The sequence below is a fragment of the Penicillium solitum genome (assembly GCF_028829755.1).
Source record: "Penicillium solitum strain IBT 25940 chromosome Unknown utg000003l_segment0_segment0, whole genome shotgun sequence".
NCBI lineage: Eukaryota > Fungi > Ascomycota > Eurotiomycetes > Eurotiales > Aspergillaceae > Penicillium > Penicillium solitum.
This window is the reverse complement of record NW_027072123.1, coordinates 4,386,675-4,409,120: the sequence shown is the minus strand read 5'-3', so window position 1 is coordinate 4,409,120 and position 22,446 is coordinate 4,386,675. Positions and strand designations below refer to the sequence as shown.

Below are 22,446 nucleotides of genomic sequence, written 5' to 3'. Positions count from 1 at the left end.
TTAACCAGCTCTCGGAGCAACAACCACATCCCTTACAAAGGAAAACATCTCGCGTGGCTTGTTCACAAAGACACTGTGACCAGCCCCTCGGAAGAAATGATACGACACACCACGCTCCTCAGTCCACGTACCCGCAACAGCAGCAGTGGGAGTGGCAGTCGAAAGTGTGGTAGCCACAGGCGTATGCTCAAAAAGGAGCTGCTTTGTCGCCGACGGCGCAGCATTATCAGCAAAGAACGGCTTCTTCGGCTTCTGTGCAAAGCCCTGTGCACCGCGCCAAGTCATATTCTGCAGCGACAGCTCCGCGCCAAAGTGGTTGATCAACATATCCCACTCACCCGAGTAAACATGGAGCGAGATGTTGTGGTTGGTAACCAGAGATGGGAGGACAAAGTACTCCGGCGGCACGGGAGAGGGCACTGAAAGGAGCGTTCCTAGGATTGTGGAGTTGCAGGCGCTGTATAGTCCGCTGTTATCGACGTGGAGGGCAGTCTGGACATCTGCGCGCCCGAAGTACTCTGCCATCAGTGGAAGCTCTGAAACGGCGCTGCAATCGTGGGAGATGTCGTAGATGTCGAAACAGCCGCGGGATTTGCTTTTCGTGGAGATTGCTTTTAGGTAGTCACTTGCTGTGGAGAAGGCGGCGCAGGGGCCGTAGCAGGTTGAGTTGAAAATTGCGTTGCGGACTTCTTCGGGAGTTGTGGGTGCGATATCGCATGCGGCATTGACGGCATTTGTCAGGTCTCGACGTCGGATGTTGAAGTACTCTGGGTTTCCGGGGATATTGATTTTAGCCTGGGGAGGGTATATGGCGGATTTTGCTAACACGCCGTTGAAGCCGCAGGTTTCGTCTGCCTCGTCGAAGACTGACAGGACGTCTTCGGGAATTTGGAGGAGGCCCAGCTGTGATCTGAGGTATTTCCCCATTGCAACGGACGCCATGGCTGCTCCATTTCCCCAAGATCCATCACCGAGAGACATTGAACGAACATTGAGGGGCAGAGAATCTTTGCCGTCGAGAAGCTCCGATGCAAAGTACGGTATGTAGATGCCTGCATATGACTCCCCCATCAGATGGATCTGCTTTGACTGTAGGTGCGGGAAGTATTTGAAGAAGCCACGCAGCCACTGTGTAAAGTCCGTCGTTACCCGGCCATTGTCCTTAACTGGGTAGGGGAAGCTAGCCGTGGAGTAGCCAGTGCCGACGGGTTGATCAACGTAAAGCACATTGCCTAGCTTTGTCCACGAGTACGGATTGCGAATGAATTGAGTTGAATTGCCATCGAATGAAATGGGTCCATTGCCGGTCGTTAGACCTATCAAAGATGAGCAGCCAGGGCCGCCATTGAACCAAACTATAGAACTTGTTAGTAATTAGCAACCACCGCTGCATGTCCTTTCTCAATCAGACCTACTGATCAAATTGTCATCATATGCTGGCTGCTCTGACTGGAATAGCCAGAAAAAGATCTCATTTCCATCCTCTGTCCCCGGAACCGGAAGGCGGCCAGCCCAGCTGGGTGATAGGTCCGAAACGCCGGGCAAGGTATGTACTTCAAATCGTTCGGTATTGTATGAACCAATTTCTCGCGAGAAAACAAAACCAGGAGTTGTCCATAGGACATGAAAGAAGTATAGCAATGCAGAGATATTCATGATTGGAACTCGCCGCGCTTTGCACTATGATAATTCTTTCTTTCTGGCAAATAATCGAGATGATACTGCGTGGTAAAGATCCAGGATGCTCATACAGACGAGATTCGACGTGGAAATCATGTTTCCTTTTTATCCTTTTCCTTTCAGACATGGTGGTGGTCATTGATCTATTGAACAGGTGGTTGTTGAGCCAGATTTGGGTGTCAATAAGACCAGCGGGGTTATTGGGGCCAAAGACATGGCCAGTGGATTTGGGAGCTCAGCCGGAGCTCATATCCGTCTATAAGCAGTGAATGCCTCCTGAATCACGGTAATTTTATTCAGATCCGAGCTGAGCAGCTGAACGCTAATATCAATTGTGAGTTAAGTGGTGAAGTGGGTGAAGTATAGGGTTGACTCAAGGGATGTGGGGGCCATGTTTATCAGACATCAAGGCCGCAAGGCATCAAGGCACTCTGAACCAAAAAACATTCCGATCTCGACGAGACGGGCCCTGCTTCATCTCTCCTCGATAATCTGGTGAACACTCTGCCAAGCTGGAGAGTACGATGTACGGTACTATGTACCTGGTAATGCACAACTCGACTGCATCCAGTGGTTCCCTGAGAAAAGGAGACTCCCACTCACGTGGCCAGTGCTGATTTCAAAGTTCAAAGTGAGGCGAAGACCCCCCCCCCCTTTTTTTTCCCTAGAACTTCAAATGCAGATGCAAGTTCGAATCGGAAATGGAAAAGATGTTACAATGTCGAGATATCAAGTAGTCGAGGGGAGTCTGCTCGCGGGTAGCAGCATAGGAATGTGCTGGTTGCGTCCACCCGAATCCGGTGTAGATCTGGGATACACTCACCTATATCAGTTCATCCCGGTCGCTTTGCCAACTCCTTTTTTTTCTTTTCTTTTTTACTTCTTTGATTTGTCCATCTATCCTCTATCCTTGTGCACTCTCGAGACAATTTGGACTTGTTTGCTCTTGAGAGTATACTGGAATTCCCCCCACACAGGTTTTGCTACTTTGGGAGATTTCATACTCTACAACTCTTTGTTTAAAAAGATTATATTCTCTTTTATTCGGATTATTATACACCTTTTTGGTTTCAAATATTCTAATTTCCACCCCTTTTTACCTTCCTCCTTATATTGCACCCCTGATCGGAACCACGAGGCGATCGACGCAGATCCAAGCAATCCTCGGCTCCACAAGAATTGACAGCTCACTTGCATCACTTTTTGGTGACTGCGGATTGGCTGCCTGCCTGAGGCAAACAGGGGGTTATTAAATTTGTGAGTTGTGGGAGTTGCATAGGGGCGTATTCGCCTTGTTCTGTGCTTAGGTGCATGGCGTGGTCTCGCCATTGCCACCCCGAAAATCTTCCTTTTATCTGACTGTTTGAGTAGGGGAGGTTTAGATATACCGTGCTTAACGATGGATCTACAAGGCACAAAAGAAGCCCGAACGCAGGAGGAGGGCGCCGAAGGCCCTTTGGAGGCCTATGGTGCTGGAAGTGGTCGTTCTAAAGAGTATCACAAGAACGAGGGGCGAGATTCTCACAATCATGATGACCGACCTTCCATTCATCCTCTCCGTCGTCGTCAACAACCCTTCGCCTACCCTCATGGAGCTCGACAAGCTGCATCGCCGGTACCAGCCGTTATCTCTCGGCTTCGAGAGCCCTCCCCGTCACCGGAGGCTATCAGTATACCCCAAGCTTTGGGTCTAGATTCCCGCGATCAGCGCTTATTGCGTAAGGCTCGGAGATCTCCACCGGTTACGAAGAAAACGCTCAGTGAACTTGATCTGCCCTGTATCATGAGCAACATCAACCTCCGCATGGACGCCAACTTCGACCGCGACCTGCATTTCAAGCCTGACCTAGACGGGGAGAAGGGCCAACGTAAGCGGAAAGAAGCTGCGGATTATTGGGACTCCTTGGCCGCGGAGATTACTATTTACTCTTACCATGCTGCGACTGCCGATGCCATCGAGGAAGCCGAGTCAAGTGATGGTACTCGACACACCTTTGATCCCCGTTTGCCCGCCCTGTTCGAGACATTGCAGGACGTCATCAAAACCCTTGTTCCGGAACGGGATCACCCAACTATCATGCAGAACCTGGAAGTTCCATTGCTCATGCAGCAAATACGCAAAGGCGTTCTCGACATGCTTACGCTGGCGAAATGGTTGGCCAAACTCCTGAAAACACATTGTGCTCCAATGCGAGACGAGTGGGCAGATTCCATGGTCGAACAAATCGAAAAAGGTTCACAGTCTCAGGATCCTCGGGAGATTGTCAATGGTCTACGAACATTGTTCTCTATTCTAGAGGCGATGAAGTTGGTACGTCACATTTAACCCCCAATTATGTCTTGCAATTCCAAACTAATTCGTGAAATGATAGGACGTCGCCAACCATCAAATCCGAGCATTCCGCGTTCTCCTCATCGAAGACACAGTCCCCTTCCTCCAAGAATACTTCCAAGGCAAAATGAACCGCGGCGGCTTCCAAGTCGAATCCGCCCGGCACTGGTATCTATCCGTGCGCGACCAAGCCCGCCAAGATGACGCAAATGCCGAAGCCCAAAAAACAACCCCAACCCCAGAAACAGAAGAGACTCTCAAACCCCTCGAAGCCCTATTCCGCGGGATCTCCGCCCAACTACTCCAATTCGCCCCGCCCACCGACTTCCCCGAAACCTTCCTTTTCGACTCCGAGCGTCTCTGGCAACTCCGCTCAACAGTCCAAAACCTAATCAACCTCGACATCGCCTGGTATATCTTCGAATCCTATGTCAACAAGCACAAGCGGTATCTCTCAACCCCAGAAGAAACCTACTCCACGTTCCGATCACGCATCTGGTCCCTAATGGAAGACGGTATGGATCTGGAGAACCGTATTGCAGGGAACCCAAACAACAACGACGACGATCCAGATCACCGCGGCGGAAAGCGCTGGACGCAAAATATGCGCTGTGTTGCGCTGGAGATTGCCCGTTTTGCTTGTGCCGCGCTGCAGCTTGACCCTGTCGTCGCGGATGAGGTTATTGTGCCCATCGAGGAAGCCCTCGAGTGGCATCTCTCCAATGAGTCCGAGCTCTTCGTTTTCTTCCAAAATAGCATGCGCAGCAAAATCCTTGCTACCACCCTGGCTGCGGCTCGTAGATACTTGCCGCTGTCCCCATTGGCGATCTGTGAGTCGCAAAGGGCTCCATTGTCTGTGGCTTCGGGTCCTGCTGCACCGCAGACTGGTGCTGCCAGTGCGTCTGGGTCAGTGAATACTTCATCGCTGGCATTGACGCCGCAGCAGTCGGATATCGAGCGTATTGGCATGCGTCTTGCTCATATGGGTGTGTTGCATTGGCGTGTTTGGGCTCCGTTGTTGTATCTCCGAGATGAGATTGCGTTGGCGGAGGTTGAGCAGCCAGCATTGATATAATTTGGTTCTTGTTCTTATTTTGGTTTTTACTTTTGCCCTTTGGATCTTCGGTGCTGGATTATTGTTTGCTGCTTTGCTGTCTTCTAATTGTTTTGTTTGACTTGCTTTTCAGCGCCTTGCATTTACTGCTTATTGGGGGGAGATTTATTATTCAGACCGGGTGTTTTACTGACACAGGGGGATCTCGGTGTTATATTCTGGGAAATAGAAGGCGCATATAATATTTATATTGTCATATCAGTGATACTATACTCATACTCATACTCTCTACATCATCCTACCTAGGTAAAGTCCAAACCTTGGAACCTTGGAACCTTAGAAACTCAATCCGACCCAGTGCCACGGTAGCCGTGAACGTCAGCTGTCCGTGCACCGATCGGCATCCATCCACCATGAAGAATCCCCCATCCCCTTCTAAGAATTCCCATGCATCCAGCCTAAAATTGCCATTACAGGTCTTCCGCAGATCCAGACACGGAAATTCGAGATTAATTGTGTCTGTGCTTATGCTTGTACCGGAAAGCCCAGACCCCCACCAAATGCCACCCCTGTCAAGCAAGCACAAACAAACCCCCCAATGCGTCTCTCTGCAGCACTGTACTCCCCAACACACCCTTGGCTCGCATGCTTGAAATCAGCACAATTGCAGCGCATCGCGCGCGCAACGGGTATCCAATCGTCTGGTACGAAGGGTGTTCTTATTGAGCGCATTGCAGCGGAGTTGACGTTGCATTCACAGTCACAGTCACAGGTGCAGTTGCAGTTGCAGTTGTCGGCAGCCGCAGATGGTGATGATGTTGCAGAGGGTGTCATCACTAGTAGTCCCAACCCCAGTACCACTACCACTACCAATGCTAGTGCTAGTGCCAGCACAAGCATAAGCCAAGATCGACAGGTCGATCGGCGGGTGTCAAACAAAACTCGCTCAAAGACAAAGAAAAAGCCCGCAGATTTGTCAAAATCAAACCCCGCACAACCATGGAGCATTCTCAGTATCGATATGGGAGTTCAGAACCTCGCATTCGCCCATCTGCGAGTGCCCCGATCTGGGGTTGCAGGTATCGGGATAGACGCAGCAAACCCCAGACCGCCAGAGTTGACAGCCTGGCACAAACTCGCTATTTCTGAGATCTCAAGTTTGAACCTAATACCCGGGGATAATACCAGTATAATCAAACCCGAATCTACTGAAGCAATACCAGGGTCTGGTGACGCCACAGAATCATCACAGGCCATTCTTCCAATAGAAATGGGAAAAGACATGCCTGTCAAGGTCAAGATCGCCAAATCTACAAAAGAAAAAGATTCTTTCTCCCCAGACTTGTATGCTGCAAATGCGTACACCCTAATCTCATCACTCATAGCCGCCTACCGTCCCACACACGTGCTCATAGAGCGCCAGCGCTTCCGCTCCGGCGGTGGGAGTGCCGTTCTTGAATGGACGCTGCGCGTTGGCCTGCTGGAGGGGATGTTGTATGCCGTTCTTCATACGCTCCGACAGGAGAGGGGCGGGGAGGTTGCGGGTTTGGTTGTTCGAGGTGTTGAGCCAAGACGGGTAGTCCGGTATTGGCTTGAGGGTGGTTCTGGACCACCAGTTCCAGGGAAAGGAGACATGGATGAGAAATCCGAAGCCGGAGAAAAGGTCAAGGAGAAGAAGCCCAATGCCCGAGAAGTGAAGAAGGCTAAGATCGATCTTGTTGGTCGGTGGCTTTCTGCTGCGGTGCAGAAGCAGAATACCAATACTTGTTCAGAGACGGATGTCAGCCTTGAGAAACTCGAGCTGGGCATTGCTGCCGAAAATAAGATCGTGCTGGCGGATAAAGCCGAGTGTCCTAGTCTTCATGGTGTTGCGGGTGCGTATATGCGGAAATGGCAGGGCCAGACGCAGAATTTGAAGAAGGAGAAAGGGAAGGGGTCTCGTGCTTTGAAGAGTGGGCCTCTTCCTCCATTGCCGGTATCCCCTCACTCTGAGATAGGGGATGAGGTGGCTGCTATTGATCCAGGGAAACTCGATGATCTGGCAGATTGTTTGTTGCAAGGTGTGACATGGGTTGAATGGCAGATTATGCGGGAGCGGATTGCGAGAGAAGGGGTCGGGGCGTTAGATTCGATATCCTAACAGATATAAATATTCATTCATCCTAAGCAGAGACAGGCTTGATGGTGATCGGGAGATGAATGCCGTGGACTCTTCTAAGGAAGGTGGTTGTTCGAATTTTGTATATTATCCTACTTGATGTATATTAATGGTCTGGCTGAACAAATGACACGAGACATGAGACATCAGCTCAAAGCTTCACTAGACTATATCTCCACACCCAACTACTATGTGCTGTGCCTGCCCCAGCCTAAAATGATCGACACTGATCGACAGGTCCCTCACAGGCCAAGCCTTACTATAACGCTACAGGATGGAGAGCCTCATACACTCTACTTCTATTCATCTTACGAAGGAGGGTTCTTTTGTAAACAGGCAAAAGCCTCAAGTCAATTCAAGTTCTCTCCTAAGGATACCGATATTGCTCATCCTCATCGGCCTTCCACATGGAAAGAAAACGTGAAGACAAAAAACAACGCAAAGTATGAGATCATTCGCAAAATGAAGATCTGTAAAGATTAAAGAAGATGAATTTTTCACAATAGAAAAGGCGCAAAATCCAGTCCTCAAAGCAGACGTGTCACCACCCGTCAAACGATACGTGAGAAAATGTTCCGAGTCCAATGGAAACCGGTCGTATGAATGGGTCAATTTCACATTGGTGAGTAAAAAATGTAACGCAAGGAAATGTCACGCCAGACGCCTTGGAGATTGGGCGCCAAAGAATTGGAGTTCACGGCCTGGAAAGGGTAGCAAACAGGCAGGGAAAGCTTGGGGCCTAAAGCACAATCCAGCATGACAAGACAATTGCAAGAATAGAAGTCGAAAAGAAGAAACATGGCAAAAAATGGAGCGTAAATAAGAAGTGAAATCGAAACCGTTTGTACCGAAACTTGGCAAAAAAATAGGTACAGTACCAGCACGCCTATGCGCGAGTAGAAGGAAATCGGGACTTTCTCTCAGATCATCAACGGGCTCGCAACTCGCTGCCATGTAGAGGTGGATACGCCCCTCGCATTAGCAGTGTGTTGTTTAGATGAAGTGGCGGCGCCAGTTGGCCAAGAAAGCCTTGCCAGTGGGGGTGCTGGTAGGGGTGGGCTGGGCGCTGGAGGCGGGGGTAGGGGTAACGCTGGCGGAAGGAGTCCGGGTAGCGAAACCGCTGGAAGAAGGAGTAGGAGTGCGGGTGAGGGGGATGCGGGTGGAGCCAGTGGCAGTGCGGGTCTCAGTGGGAGCAGCCGCAGTCTCGGTGGAAGCAGCAGTCTCAGTGGAAGAAGCACCGGTCTCAGTGGAGGTGCTCTGTGCGCCCTCACCGTTTCCAGGAGTCTGGGTCTCGGCAGCGCCCTAGAGAAATTATGTTAATTTTTGATATGTGAGTTAGGGGAATGAGCAACACATACAGCAGTCACAGTCTCGGTGACAGTAGCAGTAACAGTCACGGCGGAGCAAGCACCAGATTCATTGCCGGCACCACCGGAGGGAGTGGGAGCCTCAACGAGAGTGACAGTCTCGGTCTTAGTGCTGTTGATGGTGGAGGTACGAGTGTGGGTGGTGTCCTCAGCAGGCTTGGTGGCCGAGGCATCAGAGCCAGACTCAGTCTATAAAAGTTAGTTCATGAGTACAAAGCACAAGATATCAGATACAACACATACAGCAGTGACAGTGTGCTGGTCAGTAGCGGTCTTGAAGATGGTGGTAGTGATGACACTAGTGGAAGTTCCAGAGGTCACGGTGTAAGTAATAGTCTCGGGGCCATCGCCAGGGACGTCAGTGCCAGCTGGGGCAGACACAGTGCTGGACAGAGCGCCGGAAGAGGACTTGGTGGGACGACCAGTAGGACGAGAGCTGATGGGAGTGCGGGTGACCACGGGCTTGCTGGAAGCAATGGGCGAAATAGTGCCAGCGGGCACGGAGGAGCTCACACCAGGGATGGAAACGACCGAAGAGGAGGCAACGCTGGGAGCGACAGACGAAGCAACGGAAGGAATGGCGCTGGAAGCCACCGAGGGAGCAGAAGAGGACTGCACAGCGGTGGATTCCTCAGCAGGAGCAGACACGGCGGAAGAAGAAGAAGCAGCCGTGGGAGCTGGCTCAGCAGCAGTGGGAATCACGAGAACGGTCGAGGTAGAAGGCTCAGCAGCACCGGGGGTGGCAGAGCGAGCCAGGATACGACGAGCGTGGAGACCCTCGTGGGTGGCCTGACCCACAGCAGCCATAGCGGCCACAAGGACAACGGAGAACTTGTTCAAGACAACCATGATGAAGTTATTGGTAACGACGGTGGATATCAAGAAGACAAAGTGAGGGTGGGATGAGAGATGTCAAGAGCAAGAATGCTGGAGCAAATTGAGCGAGTGGTTAAGTGAGTGTGGGGGAGGAAAGAGCGACAAGAGCAAGGTGCAAAATCAATTTGCAGGGAAGGAACGTATGGCTTCTCACAGAGAAGGAAAGAAGGAGAAGAAGTAGGTAAAGAGACAAGCTTGAAGGGAAGGAAGAGGAGGGAAGATATGGAGATCTCAGGTAATTAACTCATTTCTTGAATTTCTTTAATTTCCGTAAATTAAATTATACATATCAATTTTAATTTTAATATTATATCTCTCTTAGTATCTTAGTACTTTTCCACGTATGAAGTACGGAGTACTAGTATCTTTTAATCAAATTCATTTGTCGGTAATACCGGTGGATCGACGGTATATGAGTATCCACTGTCTCAGGCACGGAGATGTCATTGGTCCAAGTGCATTTATCCAGAGCCCGTGGGCACTTGGGCTGTGACCTTTAATCTCACGTAAAAACCTTGGAAACCATATGATATTAGCAAAGCCTATGAACTTCTTATATTGTACTTCCCATGGATGTAATGTGGCGTCGGTGGCGTCACTGGCACCTTGTCTATATCCCTATCATTTCGATGAAGTGCTTAATAGGGGTTATTGGGTCATTGAACTTCCAACTTATGTTGTGTACCTTTTGTACCCCATAGGGCATGTCGGCAAACGGGGTTTTAGGGCACGGACATATACGAACGTGCATCCCACCAGAAAAGTCTGACAATACCCGGGGCCACTTCCATAGGCCCATCTAATGGGGAAACACAGCCCGAGAATCTACGATATTGAAAAGAAAAATACTCCGTACAGATCCCGGGACTTTCGGGAACGTTTGAGAGTTGGAAGGTTTGATCTCGGCTGTAATAATACGGCATATACGATACCCCCGAAGGTTTCACATAAATCAGTCTCCCGTGTCCCAGGGTCCCCGCTTCCATAATTCTCGGGATATAAATTGCTTTTTGAGAAATAAACATGCCATTCTAGACTCCATGGGTATATCTATATACATGATTTCCATTCATTTAAAAATGAAGATTGACACAATTTACTCTAAATGCCGTCTGTTTATGGACCACGTGGGGCATATTTATCAAATCTACCGTCCACGGGTGTGGACATCGGGTGAATTGATAAGGTCTAGGCTTCCAACATTAACAGGCACGGCCCCTGGACTTGGGTCTATCGTTTGTTCATTTCATTTCCCGGAGTACTACTCCGTCCTCAAGCGAATGGTTTATGAAGCCCTGTTTGTGAAGGGCCGTCAAGCCTTACACAAAAACCGGCTTAGTAGAAATCAACTTTATATTGTATATCTATCTCCTAGAGGTTCTCCTATTTCGTACATGTAGGAAGGATAGCAAAGCCCCAAGTCGACACGGAGAAGCTTTCCAAGATGAAACATCCGGCTTGAAATTTCAATGACCCCTGTCCGTACCCCTCCCCAATTCCCCCAGATTGCTAACAAATTGCTCGGAATTGCGGGAGATCACAATTCTGAGAACCATGGTGAATGTTAGATCTAAAAATGTGTTCAAACTTCAAACTTGAGATGTTCTGGGGCCATCCATGGATATCCATGGGTCGAGCAAAGGCGGTGATGACATATCTTACCTTATCGCTGTGATAACACCCGTGGACCTGCATGCATGCCGCATGCATTGCTTGTAGATCATCGCATTTAAGCAACTATTATCGAGAAGCATGTCCTCGTTCCGAGCCCTCCAAGCCCAGTATGGGTTACTACTGAAACGATTTCTGAACTCGAACAAAGATTTCGAGGTTCTAACAACCATCCCACCCGACCACTCCGCAGAATCAGAGACACTCTATGTCTTAGACTCGTCTTTCAATCCCCCCACCCGCGCCCACCTCCGCATTGTGAGCACGGCACTTATAGAAAATCCCCGACCCCGCCCTCGCGTCCTCCTTCTTCTCGCTACTCAGAATGCAGACAAACCACCTAAGCCGGCCTCCTTCGAGGATCGGCTCGTGATGATGGAGCTATTCGCTCGGGATCTCCGCGCCCACCTCGCATCAGCACCGGCCTTCGCCGCTTCGGGCGTCACAAATGCTGTGGAGACTCTCCCGTTGATCGACATCGGCGTCACCAAAATGCCATATGTCGTCGACAAGGCAACTGCCATCGAGGCATCGGATTCTTACCCTGTGCCGTTCGAGCAGGTCCATCTTACGGGTTACGATACTTTGATCCGGATCTTCGATTCCAAGTACTATGCGCCCGAACATACCTTGAAGCCTCTGGAACCTTTTCTGTCAAAGCACCGTCTGCGTGTGACTATGCGGCCAAGTGATGAGTGGGGTGGAAGAGAGGAGCAGTTGGAATATGTCGCGGCTCTTGCTAGAGGTGACCGAGATGGCGAGGGTGCGCGTAGGGAATGGGCCGACCGGATTCAGCTTGTCGATGGTCGTCCCTCCACCGACCGGCCCGTGAGTTCAACCAGAGCCCGCGAGGCATTGCAATCAGCTCCTCAGGACCTGAACTGGCTGGTCCCTGAACAGGTGCGGCAGTTCGTGCTGTCGGAGCGCCCGTATCCTGGAAACTCGAAAATGTAGATACTTAGACGGGGTAGCCACTGGGAGACTCGTACAGTCCATTTCCAACTTGTACAATGATAATGCATGAATGATTTCATAATTAACCCCATGTACCGACCCGGACCTGAGTCACCCACGTTCCAAACGCACAACTAAACCACTTTTGATACACATATTGTACATGATAGAGCGCGAGACCAATGCGGTACCGCGATCTTCGCATCGTTATGAGTTGTCACCTCGATCATGACGCATCCTCTTCCTCCTCCCTCTTACCTAGAGTGTATGCCAATCCACCACCGATCATGTTGACCAGAGCCAAACCCATAGTCGCACCACGCACGACGCCCCGAACACCCAGCTTCTTCATGAATGGCTGTCGACGGCGGGCTGCGAGAAGAAGATACAGCCCCGAGAAGGCCGCGCTAATGCCGGCAGTGTCCGTCTTGAAGCCCTGCAGGTTGGCATAGCTGGAGAAGATCAGCACAGGCGGAAAGAGCATTGGGAAGAACTGGAACGGGCGCATGTGCTGGGCTGCGATCATGGAGGCGAGTAACGTGGGTGGGAATGAGTTTTCTGGGTTGAGAAACGTCATTAGCGAGTGGTCACTTGCGACATTGCTTCTCGACGGTTGGTCGATAAAGCTAGGCTATTCATAGTGCGCTTACCACCCCAGGCTCGGAAGCGCTGGATTACTGTCTGCTTGGTCTCTTCGACAGTTGAATCGTCCGCCATGGTGAGGTATTGAGCTTCGGAGCTGGACTTATTTGATGAAAGTGGAAGACGGAGCTTTGACAGAGAATTGTGTTTGCTGCAGGTATTATCAATAAGACGGACGTGCTTTAATTGAATTTAGTGGACCTCAAGACAACTTACAATTGAATATCACGGACTTGGGAGACGTTGGCAGGTTTATCAGTTCGGTAAGTGATGTTATCGCAAGTCGCAAGTGTAATTGACGTCCCGGCGCTTGGCAAAGACACCTAAGACCACGCTTTTTCCCCAATTTATGCCCGCCGAATCAGCCACACCTGTCACTCTGATTTCGTTGCGTCTTCATCAGGCCGATATTTTACTCTGGCCATCTCATCGCATGTTAGATTAATTTGCCAGCCCAACCATATCTGCGGGATTGCTTCTCCTATCCGCAGTCTCACGCCACCTTACGCCTTCCAGGTTTCCTCGACTCCCCTCTTCCCTCGAACACCAGCAAACAAGTGCCGTCCAGAATTTGTCAGATTTTCCTCATAAATTACGGTTGCTATGCCCTCGGCTTCGGCATCTGGCTCTGACGCCAAACGCGGAGGTGCGACGTCGCGCGACCATAAGCAGGGCAACCAGGATCGCAAGTACACGGATGATCAAAAAGCCGCTGTGCTTCGGATTCGAAAATGCCAGCCTACAGCGTTTTACGAAATTCTGCTAGTTGAGCGCTCGTCAACAGACAATGAGATTAAGAAGGCGTACCGCAAACAGAGTTTGTTGACGCATCCCGATAAGAACGGTTATGAGGGCGCGGATGAGGCATTCAAGAGTGAGCAATAAGCAACCCTGGTCCGTCTCTTGACATATTGATTCTTACGCGCGGTGGCAGTGGTCTCGCGTGCTTTCCAGATCCTCTCCGACGAGGAAAAGAAGTCCAAGTACGACAAATTTGGCGGCGATCCCGATAGCAGGTTCCAACCCGGACCGAGTGCCTCGAGCGGCGCATCCCCCTTCAGTGGGTTCGGCGGTGGTGGATTCCCCCGCGGTCAAAGATTCGACGAGGAGGTCTCAGCCGAGGAGATGTTCAACCGGTTCTTCAACGGTGGATTTGGCGGAATGGGCGGTGGTGGATTCGGTACGACTACGCATTCCTTTGATGTCTGTTTAATCTGAACTAACAGTGTGCTACTATAGGCGGTCCGCAATTTGTCTTCAACATGGGAGGCGGCCCAGGATTCCGAGTGCATCAATTTGGAGGCCAGGCACCCCGCCGCCGGCCTCGCACAGCAGCTACCGAGCAGGAGGCTCAGATTGACGGCCGCAGTTTCCTTCGTCAGATATTGCCGCTTATCATTCTATTCATCTTGCCGCTCCTCTCCTCTCTCTTCTCTGGTTCCTCAACCCCGTCCGGACCCTCCTATCGATTTGATACCCCCGTTTCCCCGCATACCCTCGGCCGCTCGACCCCTAAGCTCAATCTCAATTACTTTGTGAACCCCCTCGATGTGGATAACTTTAGTGCCCGAAACTTCCGAGAGCTAGACTCGCGGGTGGAGGTGGAATATGTCAGGACACTGCGGAATGAATGTGATGCCGAAGCCCATGAACGGGAAAGGAGACTGCAAGATGCGCAGGGGTGGCTGTTCCCTGATGTTGAGAAGATGAAGAAGGCTCGTGCGATGGAGATGCCGGCCTGCCGGCGCCTGGACCAACTGAAGACGAGGGGGAGAAATTAAATGCACTGCGGACTTTGGAGGCTTTCACCGCATCTTCTTATGGCATCTTGTTTCTTTGTAGGGCTCTTTTCTGCGGAAGAAACGTGCTCTAATATCATTATTAGCCCGTCCACAGAGGTGGCATCTATGGGAGTTTCAGTTCATTAGCTGTACATTTTACTTTTCCTAGAGTTTTGAATGCATCTAAGATCCTGCTGGATTTATCCTCTTGGCTTTGCCAGGGCTCAATCATGAGCTTTAGTTCTCATTTCTGAACACGATATCAATACAGGAGATATATCACATCATTACATATGTATTGATGTTGTGACCATAAATTTGAAGTATACAAACAAGGCCCCTGGTTATGTTTTGACTTCGATATTTGAACATATAAAAGTATGTTGACAGAACAGACCATAGGATCGATCTATATTTTCTATTCGGAATAGCCTAGCGTTTGAACAAACGCATAAAAAGTGACTTCACAGGTACATTGTCTAACGCGCGTAGGTCGCGCGTAAAACAAGTACCTTTTCTGTATCTCACACGCAACCATGGACCATGAAATTCGCTTAGTCAAATTTGATCACGGCGCCCTCGAATCAGAACAAAAGCGAATCTCGGAGATCATCACGGAATCACAAACATCCTGTTCATCTTCTGCGGATTCTAGACTCTATTGCCCCCACTTCGAGGCTTTGAAGCAGCCTTATTCCGCTTTGACGCCTCCTTATGATTCCCACACGGTCAGGACAATATTGACATTCTGCCGACCCGGTCCACCAGATTAGCGGTTTCGCCAACCTTTTCAAATCGGCTTATTGTCTGACCTTCAGCTAATATGTCGGACACTATTTCTGACGCCGACAAGGTCAGTTGCCTGTGGTGTTCAAATTATGAACCTATGAAGCTGTGCCGTCCCCGTAGTGACTTGAGAACTGACATCTATTCTTGATAAAAAAGATTCGCAACAAGCGACTTGCAAAGCTCTCAAACCCAGCCCAGCCCCCAGTGGATGGCAGCTCCGACTCGGCACAGAGCTCAGCTAACACATCTCCATCACATTCACCGCTGTCCACTCAGCCTCCGAGCCGCCTTTTCAACGCGCCACAAACCCCGCAGCAGTCCGAAGGGAAGCGGATCAAGATCACACCGGCCGCGGCTACGCCAGAACGACCACGATCCGCAGCTCCCTCAGCCCCGAGCACCCCTCCGCCACAGAAAATCGAAAGCATTGAGGCCTTCGAAGATCGGACACTAAGTGCCGTTTTCAGGGTGACCCTCAAGGAAGAAGGGCAACGTGATATTCATGGCAACCGCACATACTTGCCTGGACTTCGGAGTGAACTGCAGGGTGAGGGCCAGGATCTGCGCATCCAGGTCGCAGTTCTGGACCAAGCCCTCCTAGAGGCTGCGTCAAAGACCGAGAGACAGCGTCCCCTTGATTATCTGCTCCCATGCTGGAAGCGCATCACAAAGCTGTACAAAGGATTGAGGCGGACGGGGGATAATGACCCAAAGTATCAAGTTCTGTGTGAGGCGCGGCGCCTGTGCATGAGCTACTGTATCTTTGCGATTACGATGCCAGAGATGTTTGGGTTCGTTTTTCAGGAACGTTATTGCACTGGCACTCAACACTGACTGTTTGGAATATAGGAGCGAATGGTCCCTGCAATCATCGTTGGCCGCATACCTTCTTATCGACCCTGAGGACGACAAAGGAATCGATTTCGAGTTTATCAATGAGGCCGTCAGAAGATTCGACGAAGATGACTCCGTTAAGCCTGCTTTCATATCTGCCGTCGAGCAGTTGAGCGCGCAGCTTTCTTCCATGGACGTTAACGATGACTACAAGCCATACGCTATTGTAAGTCAAACGTCAGCATTTCCCTGGACCACGTCTGACCAGTTTGTTCAGGCCCTTCGGAATCTTGTTCGCCACGGATCCATTGCGGCTGCAATCACGGAATCCTCCTTTTTTAACAACACCAAGGATCCTGCTCAATTCGAGAAAGCCACTCTTCTGGGTCCATGGTTCCGCCTCTCACCCCTCCAAGCTAATGTGACCCTGTCCTATTTCTCTAGCCCCAAGACCCGGGATCAGGCATACATTTCCAACGCCCAGCGATCGCTTCGAATGACACAGCAGATGCTTAGCTCTGATCTTCTTGATGTTGTGAACCACCTGATCCGGGCCTCGAAAGAGGCTCGGGATCGTGTTTTGGATTGGTTCGCTACTGCTATGAACATCAATCACAAACGACGGGCGATGCAGGTCGACCCTACACAGGTATCGTCTGATGGATTCATGTTCAATATCACAACGTGCCTCGACCAGCTCTGTGAGCCGTTCATGGATGCGGCATTCACCAAAATCGACAGAGTCGATGCGGATTACCTCCACCGCGATTCTCGCGTCGACATGCGGGATGAGACCAAAATCAATGCCGATCAGCATGCTTCCGACGCTTTCTATTCCAAGAAGGTCGAAGGAACCTCAAACTTTATCACTGAAATATTTTTCCTGACTGTCGCCGCTCATCACTACGGCAGTGAATCATTGACGTCGAAGATGGAGCAACTCGAGAAAGATGTGCGACAGATGGAGAGTACAATCACTAAATTCGAACTTGAGCGGGTTCGCTGGCTCAACAACCCACAGCAATTGCGCACCTTCGATACGGCCCTGAAGAAGTACAAAGACAAGCTCGACTTGGGCATTGCTCTCAAGTACAGTCTGCAGGGCGTGTTGTTTGACGAGCAGTGGCAGGCTCGTTCCATGCTATTCATGCGATATGTCACTGTATGGCTTCTGAGACTCGTCTCGGGCAAGAACTTCCCCAAGGAGCAGGTTACCCTTCCTCTTCCAGAGGAGCAACCCGAAGTCTTCAAATGTCTACCAGAGTACTTCTTGGAGGACGTTGTGAGCAACTTCAAGTTTATCATGTGGTGCATGCCGCAGATCATTACCGCCACCCAGGGAGATGAGTTGGTAATGCTGTGCATCACATTCCTGGAGAGCTCCGCCTACATTAAGAATCCCTACTTGAAAGCCGGACTGATCTCCATCTTGTTCCGAGGCACCTGGAAACGCCCTGGTGGCGCCAGTGGTGTTTTGGTCGACCTGCTCAACTCCATGCCATTTGCCAACGAGCACCTCCTCCATGCGGTCATGAAATTCTACATCGAGGCAGAGTTCACGGGAACACATTCGCAATTCTACGACAAGTTCAACATCCGTTACGAGATCTTCCAGATCATTAAATGCATCTGGCCCAACACTCTGTATCGGGAGAAGTTGTCCCTTCAAGCCAATCAGAACCTGGATTTCTTCGTCCAATTTGTCAACCTCCTACTGAACGATGTCACTTACGTACTCGATGAATCCTTCGGTGCTTTCAAGACTATCCACAACACTCAGACCGAGTTGAATACCCAGGGCCACACAATGGATGCCGCAACCCGCCAGCAGCGCGAAGAGCATCTGTCATCGGCGCAGCGCAGCGCCAAGAGCTACATGCAACTGACCAACCAAACCGTGGCAATGCTCAAGCTATTCACTGATGCGCTTGCTGACTCATTCACAATGCCTGAAATCGTGCAGCGTCTGGCAGACATGTTGGACTACAACCTCGACGCAATGGTTGGACCCAAGAGCTCCAACCTCCGGGTGGATAACCTGCAGGAATATGGCTTCAACCCCCGTGCTCTTCTCAGTGAGATTGTCGACGTCTATCTTAACCTGATCAACAAGGAAAACTTCATCCTGGCTGTTGCCCGTGATGGTCGATCCTACAAGCCAGCCAACTTCGAGAAGGCAGCCGACATCATCCGAAAGTGGTCGCTGAAATCCCCCGAGCAGCTCCGTCACTGGAGTCAGCTGCAGAAGAAGGTCCAGGCTGCCAAGGAGGCCGATGATCAAGCGGAGGAAGACATGGGCGAGATTCCCGAAGAGTTCCTCGGTATGTCCCCCTTATCTGAACACTGCTTTTTGATAGTTGCTAATCTTTTAGATCCTCTTATGTATTCACTCATGGACGACCCAGTCATCCTCCCCGGGTCACGGATCTCCATTGACCGCGCCACAATTCGCTCGCATCTTCTCAGTGACCCTCACGATCCATTCAACCGTGTCCCATTGAAGATTGAAGATGTGGTAGCTGGTAAGCAATTCTTCTTTCCTACTTGTGTTCCACTACTAACCCACCTTTCCTAGACACCGATCTTAAAGCCAAGATCGAGGCATTCAAGACAGAGAAATTAGCTGGCAAACGGAGGGAAATGGTACACGATCGGATGGACACATCGAATTAAAAAGTGGGAGCTTTTTATGATTTAATTCGCAAGCTTGCTTGTTTAGGGGCATTTCCATTAGCGTTCACGGGACAGAATACTACACTCCGTTTATGTGGAATTATGCCCTGGGTTATTTATGTGTGCCTTTTTTTGTCGATTAGAGAATCAAACGAACCCAGTCCTATCGTCAATTTGCTCAATCTTTGAAATTTGTCTCTGCTGTTCTACCCTTTGTAGTTGTAGGAGGGATTTCGTTTGCACGACCCGTATTCGAAGTAGTACAGAGCATATTTCTTGAATTTGACACTTCACGCACATCTTGCCGGAAATTGTCCACTTGATCACTACGACCAACACTGTTTGTCCTTTAAAAAAAAGATATATAAGATAAAAAAAGGAATAGAAGAGGAAGAGGAAGAAGAGCGAGAAGCAGGTGAAGTTGCAACTCCTTATCCGGGACCCACCGCCTTCCACATCACCAGCTTTTAAGCTTCTTGTTTATCCTCCGTGATCTTCAATCTTCTTCCCTTCAACTCTCAATTGTTCAATATGGGTGCGACTATTTCCACTTGTTGGGAAGCTCTGCCCTCCACCACAGAGCTCTTCCCTCCAACCCCGGCTGTCTATACACCAATTCTATCCTGCTTCCAATACTTCCCCTTGGTCAGGACCCCGAAGCCCTATATGACATCACAATACTAACTCGGTGCATTTAGATCACGGTAGTTCAATGGATTCTATCCTGGCATCCAGCAGGGAAAACCTCTTCGCAGTCCATCTTCAACATCCCAGGACGTGTCGCCTGGTCTGCCATGGAGATTGTCGGGCCTATCAACTTGATATATTGCATGGTCACCCCATCACCATATGCACCCTCATTCACTGATCTCCCAATTTCCAACATTCTCATTGTAACTTTGTACTGCACCCACTATCTCAACCGCGCTGTCATCTCCCCTTTCTTCTCCGCCCCCAGCATGTCCCCAATCCACGTCGCCATTATGTCCTCCGCCATGCTCTTCAATTGGTTCAACTCGGCCTGTCTGGCCGGATGGTTGCGCGGATATACAGTACCGACTATCCCAAGCCTCCACGCAGCTAGCAGCGGAAGTCCGTCTCGCTCTACGGTGACAGATCTCATCCCCACTGTGGGCGTAATCCTATTCGCCATCGGAATGGCCGGCAACATCTACTCAGAGACAGCACTATTCCGACTTAGACGTGAAGAAGCCGAAAAGCGCGCTGCCAAAAAGACAGACGATGAAGCTCCAGCGGGACAAGGCAGCGGAAACAAGTTCCACAAAGTCTACGTCATCCCACCTTCCCGTGGTGTTTTCCGATACATCTTGTATCCGCATTACGTCTTCGAATGGCTCGAGTGGATTGGTTTTGCTCTCGCTGGTACGGCCGTTGTCCCATTATCCGCCCTACCTATCTCCGTTTCAACGTCTTCTGTGGGGATCGCTCCACCGCTGCATCTTGCGCCTTGGTTGGTGCCTGCGGCGTGGGCGGCTGGTAAGCTCGATGTGTCGCTGCCTTTGCCCGCTGTGGTATTTGTTGTCAATGCAGTTACAAATATGTTGCCCCATGCGCGCTGGGGACGGAAGTGGTATGTTGAGAAGTTTGGGGAGAAGGCTGTTGCTGGGAGGGGCGCTGTTGTCCCTGGTTGTGCGTGGATGTGAAATCCACCTAGCTCCTCTAAGTGGCCTTTTTCTTTTTGTTTTTTTTTTTTGTGACTGGCTTCCCAGGCTTGATATCCAAATACAATTTTCTTTTTCCGTGTCTGAAGTTGAATTACTTAGTACATCGTGCTGTATATCTAAAACCGAGAGGCCTTTACCTATGGGTATATAGTGTCAAGACTGAGCATAAACTAGACATCTTGAGTCTGCTTGGTATCCAAGCTATTCTCCGACTCTTCGTTCGTTTCATGAAGCGTCTTTCGCAGTGGGACATGTTTCACAATCAGCCCCAGAAGGAAACCCACACAGGCGAATGCAATCGCTGCCTGCCACACAGTCGCAAGAGCCCTGGAGTACACGCCAATGACCTGATTCCTGGTAGACCGTGGAAGCTGGAAGATGTATCCCCCACTGGAAAAGGTATATGCCGCGCCGTCGACAAGCTTCGCCCGTACGGCTTCATCACTGATCTGACCCCCGTTAGTCTTGAACTGGCCGTTGAAGATAACCGATGCGATCGTGATACCCCAAACAAACGCAAACGACCCCAGAAATGAATAGACGCCATTAGCGCTGGCAACGTCTGATTCTGGAAGCGGAATATGTAGGCTGTTCCACAATAAATTGGAATAAGAGTTTCTCATGCTGCGTGACAAATACATATACATTGCTGCCATTTCTGGCATGACAGAGTTATAGGTAAGTAGAAGGCTGACATGAAGTAAGGAAATTCACTGAAACTTTTCAACACGGGTAAACTACGGAGTATATTGTATACTATAATATAAAGATAAAAGAGTAGAGTGGCGGTGAATAAGGGGCTGGGAGATGAGCGTAGTGCATGAAGAGGAGAAACTAGTTTCACTATAGTGTGTGTCGACGCATCTATGGATCTTATTTTTGATCGGCGATTTCGATATAAGTGGACTCGATTGCCGATCTAAACCCACCTTATCCTGCTTTCTTTTTTGTGACGAAAGATTTTCGTATGTATATACTCCGTATATCTTGTAGCAAATATTTACATATACTAATATTTGAGATATCGCATTTCCTGTCTTTCCCACCAGATATTACCTATCAATATAAATCCTCTTTCAATATGTGGAACTTATTGGGCGAGGCTGAGGAAAAAGCGAGACCAGGCAACCCACGAGGAGGGCTTAGCTGAGAGGACGCGAGCCCTACCCACCGTTTGGGTACATATGAACTGGCGCCATGATCCCGGAAGTCTCAGCTAGGACTCATCAACACAGAATTACCTGTTCCGTATGTGCAGATCAGCGTTGACTAGCTGCTTAGCTACAGGGACATTGTTCAAAGTACTCCATGGCAAGGATGAGGTTAAAAAGATATGGCTTAAGCCCAGGGATTGTAGTTCTTGCTTATACAAGCTATTTTAACTCCCCATCATCTGTTTCACACATCAAAACCAGACAGAACCGGTATTATGATTGCCAGTTGTCTGGCGCTACTATGGCCTAGCTCACAGGCTACAGTGCAGTGCGTCCTGGCTATCGGTTCCATAGTTTTGCAGGCTGTTGTGTGCCTCTGGAGGCTCTATCTCCACCCACTACGAGGCATCCCGGGCCCAAAATTGGCCGCTTACACTGACTATTATCGATTTTATCTTGATACATTCCGGGATGGCATGGTCAAAACTATCCCGGAGCTTCACCAGCACTATGGTACGTGACTCAACGTGACCCTATATAATCAAATACTTACGAGGCGGCAGACTCCCCCGTGGTGCGCATTGGTCCCAATTACGTCCATGTCAATGACCCAGATGTATACCATGAGTACGTTGTGCCTCCCTTATCCACCGCTATCGATCATTTGAGTACATTCTCATATCCTTAACAGAATCTTCACACGCAACTCTGATTTCTTGAAATGGGGAGGATTCTGGCATAATCGAGGAGGAGCGACCTTGCTACTCTCGGTGACCGATCCAAAAAAGGCATCGCA

At 50.0% G+C, this 22,446-nt stretch overlaps 11 protein-coding genes across 11 annotated transcripts; 7 read left to right on the top strand and 4 right to left on the bottom strand.

Annotated features, from left to right (window-relative positions):
• cp9 (putative serine carboxypeptidase) lies at positions 1-1,656 on the bottom strand (the record flags this gene model as incomplete). Its single annotated transcript, XM_040957142.2, has 2 exons — positions 1-1,355; positions 1,416-1,656. The coding sequence occupies 2 exons, from the start codon at positions 1,654-1,656 to the stop codon at positions 1-3; spliced, it is 1,596 nt and encodes a 531-aa protein (XP_040812432.2).
• Positions 1,657-3,079: 1,423 nt separating this feature from the next.
• On the top strand, positions 3,080-5,087 carry N7455_005609 (TCP11 family protein; the record flags this gene model as incomplete). The annotated part of the gene is made up of 2 exons (XM_040957169.2): positions 3,080-3,991; positions 4,053-5,087. The coding sequence occupies 2 exons, from the start codon at positions 3,080-3,082 to the stop codon at positions 5,085-5,087; spliced, it is 1,947 nt and encodes a 648-aa protein (XP_040812444.2).
• Positions 5,088-5,664: 577 nt separating this feature from the next.
• On the top strand, positions 5,665-7,206 carry N7455_005608 (uncharacterized protein; the record flags this gene model as incomplete). Its single annotated transcript, XM_065605083.1, has 2 exons — positions 5,665-5,770; positions 5,891-7,206. The coding sequence occupies 2 exons, from the start codon at positions 5,665-5,667 to the stop codon at positions 7,204-7,206; spliced, it is 1,422 nt and encodes a 473-aa protein (XP_065461983.1).
• Positions 7,207-7,939: 733 nt separating this feature from the next.
• Positions 7,940-9,440, bottom strand: N7455_005607 (uncharacterized protein; the record flags this gene model as incomplete). The annotated part of the gene is made up of 3 exons (XM_040957124.2): positions 7,940-8,526; positions 8,583-8,780; positions 8,835-9,440. The coding sequence occupies 3 exons, from the start codon at positions 9,438-9,440 to the stop codon at positions 8,218-8,220; spliced, it is 1,113 nt and encodes a 370-aa protein (XP_040812371.1). The 3' UTR covers positions 7,940-8,217.
• A 1,779-nt stretch (positions 9,441-11,219) lies between these two features.
• Positions 11,220-12,092, top strand: N7455_005606 (nicotinate-nicotinamide nucleotide adenylyltransferase; the record flags this gene model as incomplete). Its single annotated transcript, XM_040957113.2, has 1 exon — positions 11,220-12,092. The coding sequence occupies one exon, from the start codon at positions 11,220-11,222 to the stop codon at positions 12,090-12,092; it is 873 nt and encodes a 290-aa protein (XP_040812344.2).
• A 226-nt stretch (positions 12,093-12,318) lies between these two features.
• On the bottom strand, positions 12,319-12,809 carry N7455_005605 (uncharacterized protein; the record flags this gene model as incomplete). The annotated part of the gene is made up of 2 exons (XM_040957205.2): positions 12,319-12,650; positions 12,743-12,809. 2 exons carry the CDS (start codon positions 12,807-12,809, stop codon positions 12,319-12,321), a joined length of 399 nt encoding a protein of 132 aa, XP_040812410.1.
• A 528-nt stretch (positions 12,810-13,337) lies between these two features.
• N7455_005604 (J domain-containing protein) lies at positions 13,338-14,515 on the top strand (the record flags this gene model as incomplete). The annotated part of the gene is made up of 3 exons (XM_040957065.2): positions 13,338-13,608; positions 13,669-13,914; positions 13,974-14,515. 3 exons carry the CDS (start codon positions 13,338-13,340, stop codon positions 14,513-14,515), a joined length of 1,059 nt encoding a protein of 352 aa, XP_040812486.1.
• Positions 14,516-15,338: 823 nt separating this feature from the next.
• On the top strand, positions 15,339-18,811 carry N7455_005603 (ubiquitin-ubiquitin ligase UFD2; the record flags this gene model as incomplete). The annotated part of the gene is made up of 6 exons (XM_040957053.2): positions 15,339-15,368; positions 15,461-16,095; positions 16,154-16,364; positions 16,416-18,459; positions 18,511-18,660; positions 18,714-18,811. The coding sequence occupies 6 exons, from the start codon at positions 15,339-15,341 to the stop codon at positions 18,809-18,811; spliced, it is 3,168 nt and encodes a 1,055-aa protein (XP_040812352.2).
• Positions 18,812-19,342: 531 nt separating this feature from the next.
• On the top strand, positions 19,343-20,475 carry N7455_005602 (3-oxo-5-alpha-steroid 4-dehydrogenase family protein; the record flags this gene model as incomplete). Its single annotated transcript, XM_040957148.2, has 2 exons — positions 19,343-19,456; positions 19,510-20,475. 2 exons carry the CDS (start codon positions 19,343-19,345, stop codon positions 20,473-20,475), a joined length of 1,080 nt encoding a protein of 359 aa, XP_040812491.2.
• A 191-nt stretch (positions 20,476-20,666) lies between these two features.
• Positions 20,667-21,119, bottom strand: N7455_005601 (uncharacterized protein; the record flags this gene model as incomplete). Its single annotated transcript, XM_040957104.2, has 1 exon — positions 20,667-21,119. The coding sequence occupies one exon, from the start codon at positions 21,117-21,119 to the stop codon at positions 20,667-20,669; it is 453 nt and encodes a 150-aa protein (XP_040812415.2).
• Positions 21,120-21,925: 806 nt separating this feature from the next.
• On the top strand, positions 21,926-22,171 carry N7455_005600 (uncharacterized protein; the record flags this gene model as incomplete). Its single annotated transcript, XM_065605082.1, has 1 exon — positions 21,926-22,171. One exon carries the CDS (start codon positions 21,926-21,928, stop codon positions 22,169-22,171), a length of 246 nt encoding a protein of 81 aa, XP_065461982.1.
• Between the last annotated feature and the right edge of the window lie 275 nt (positions 22,172-22,446).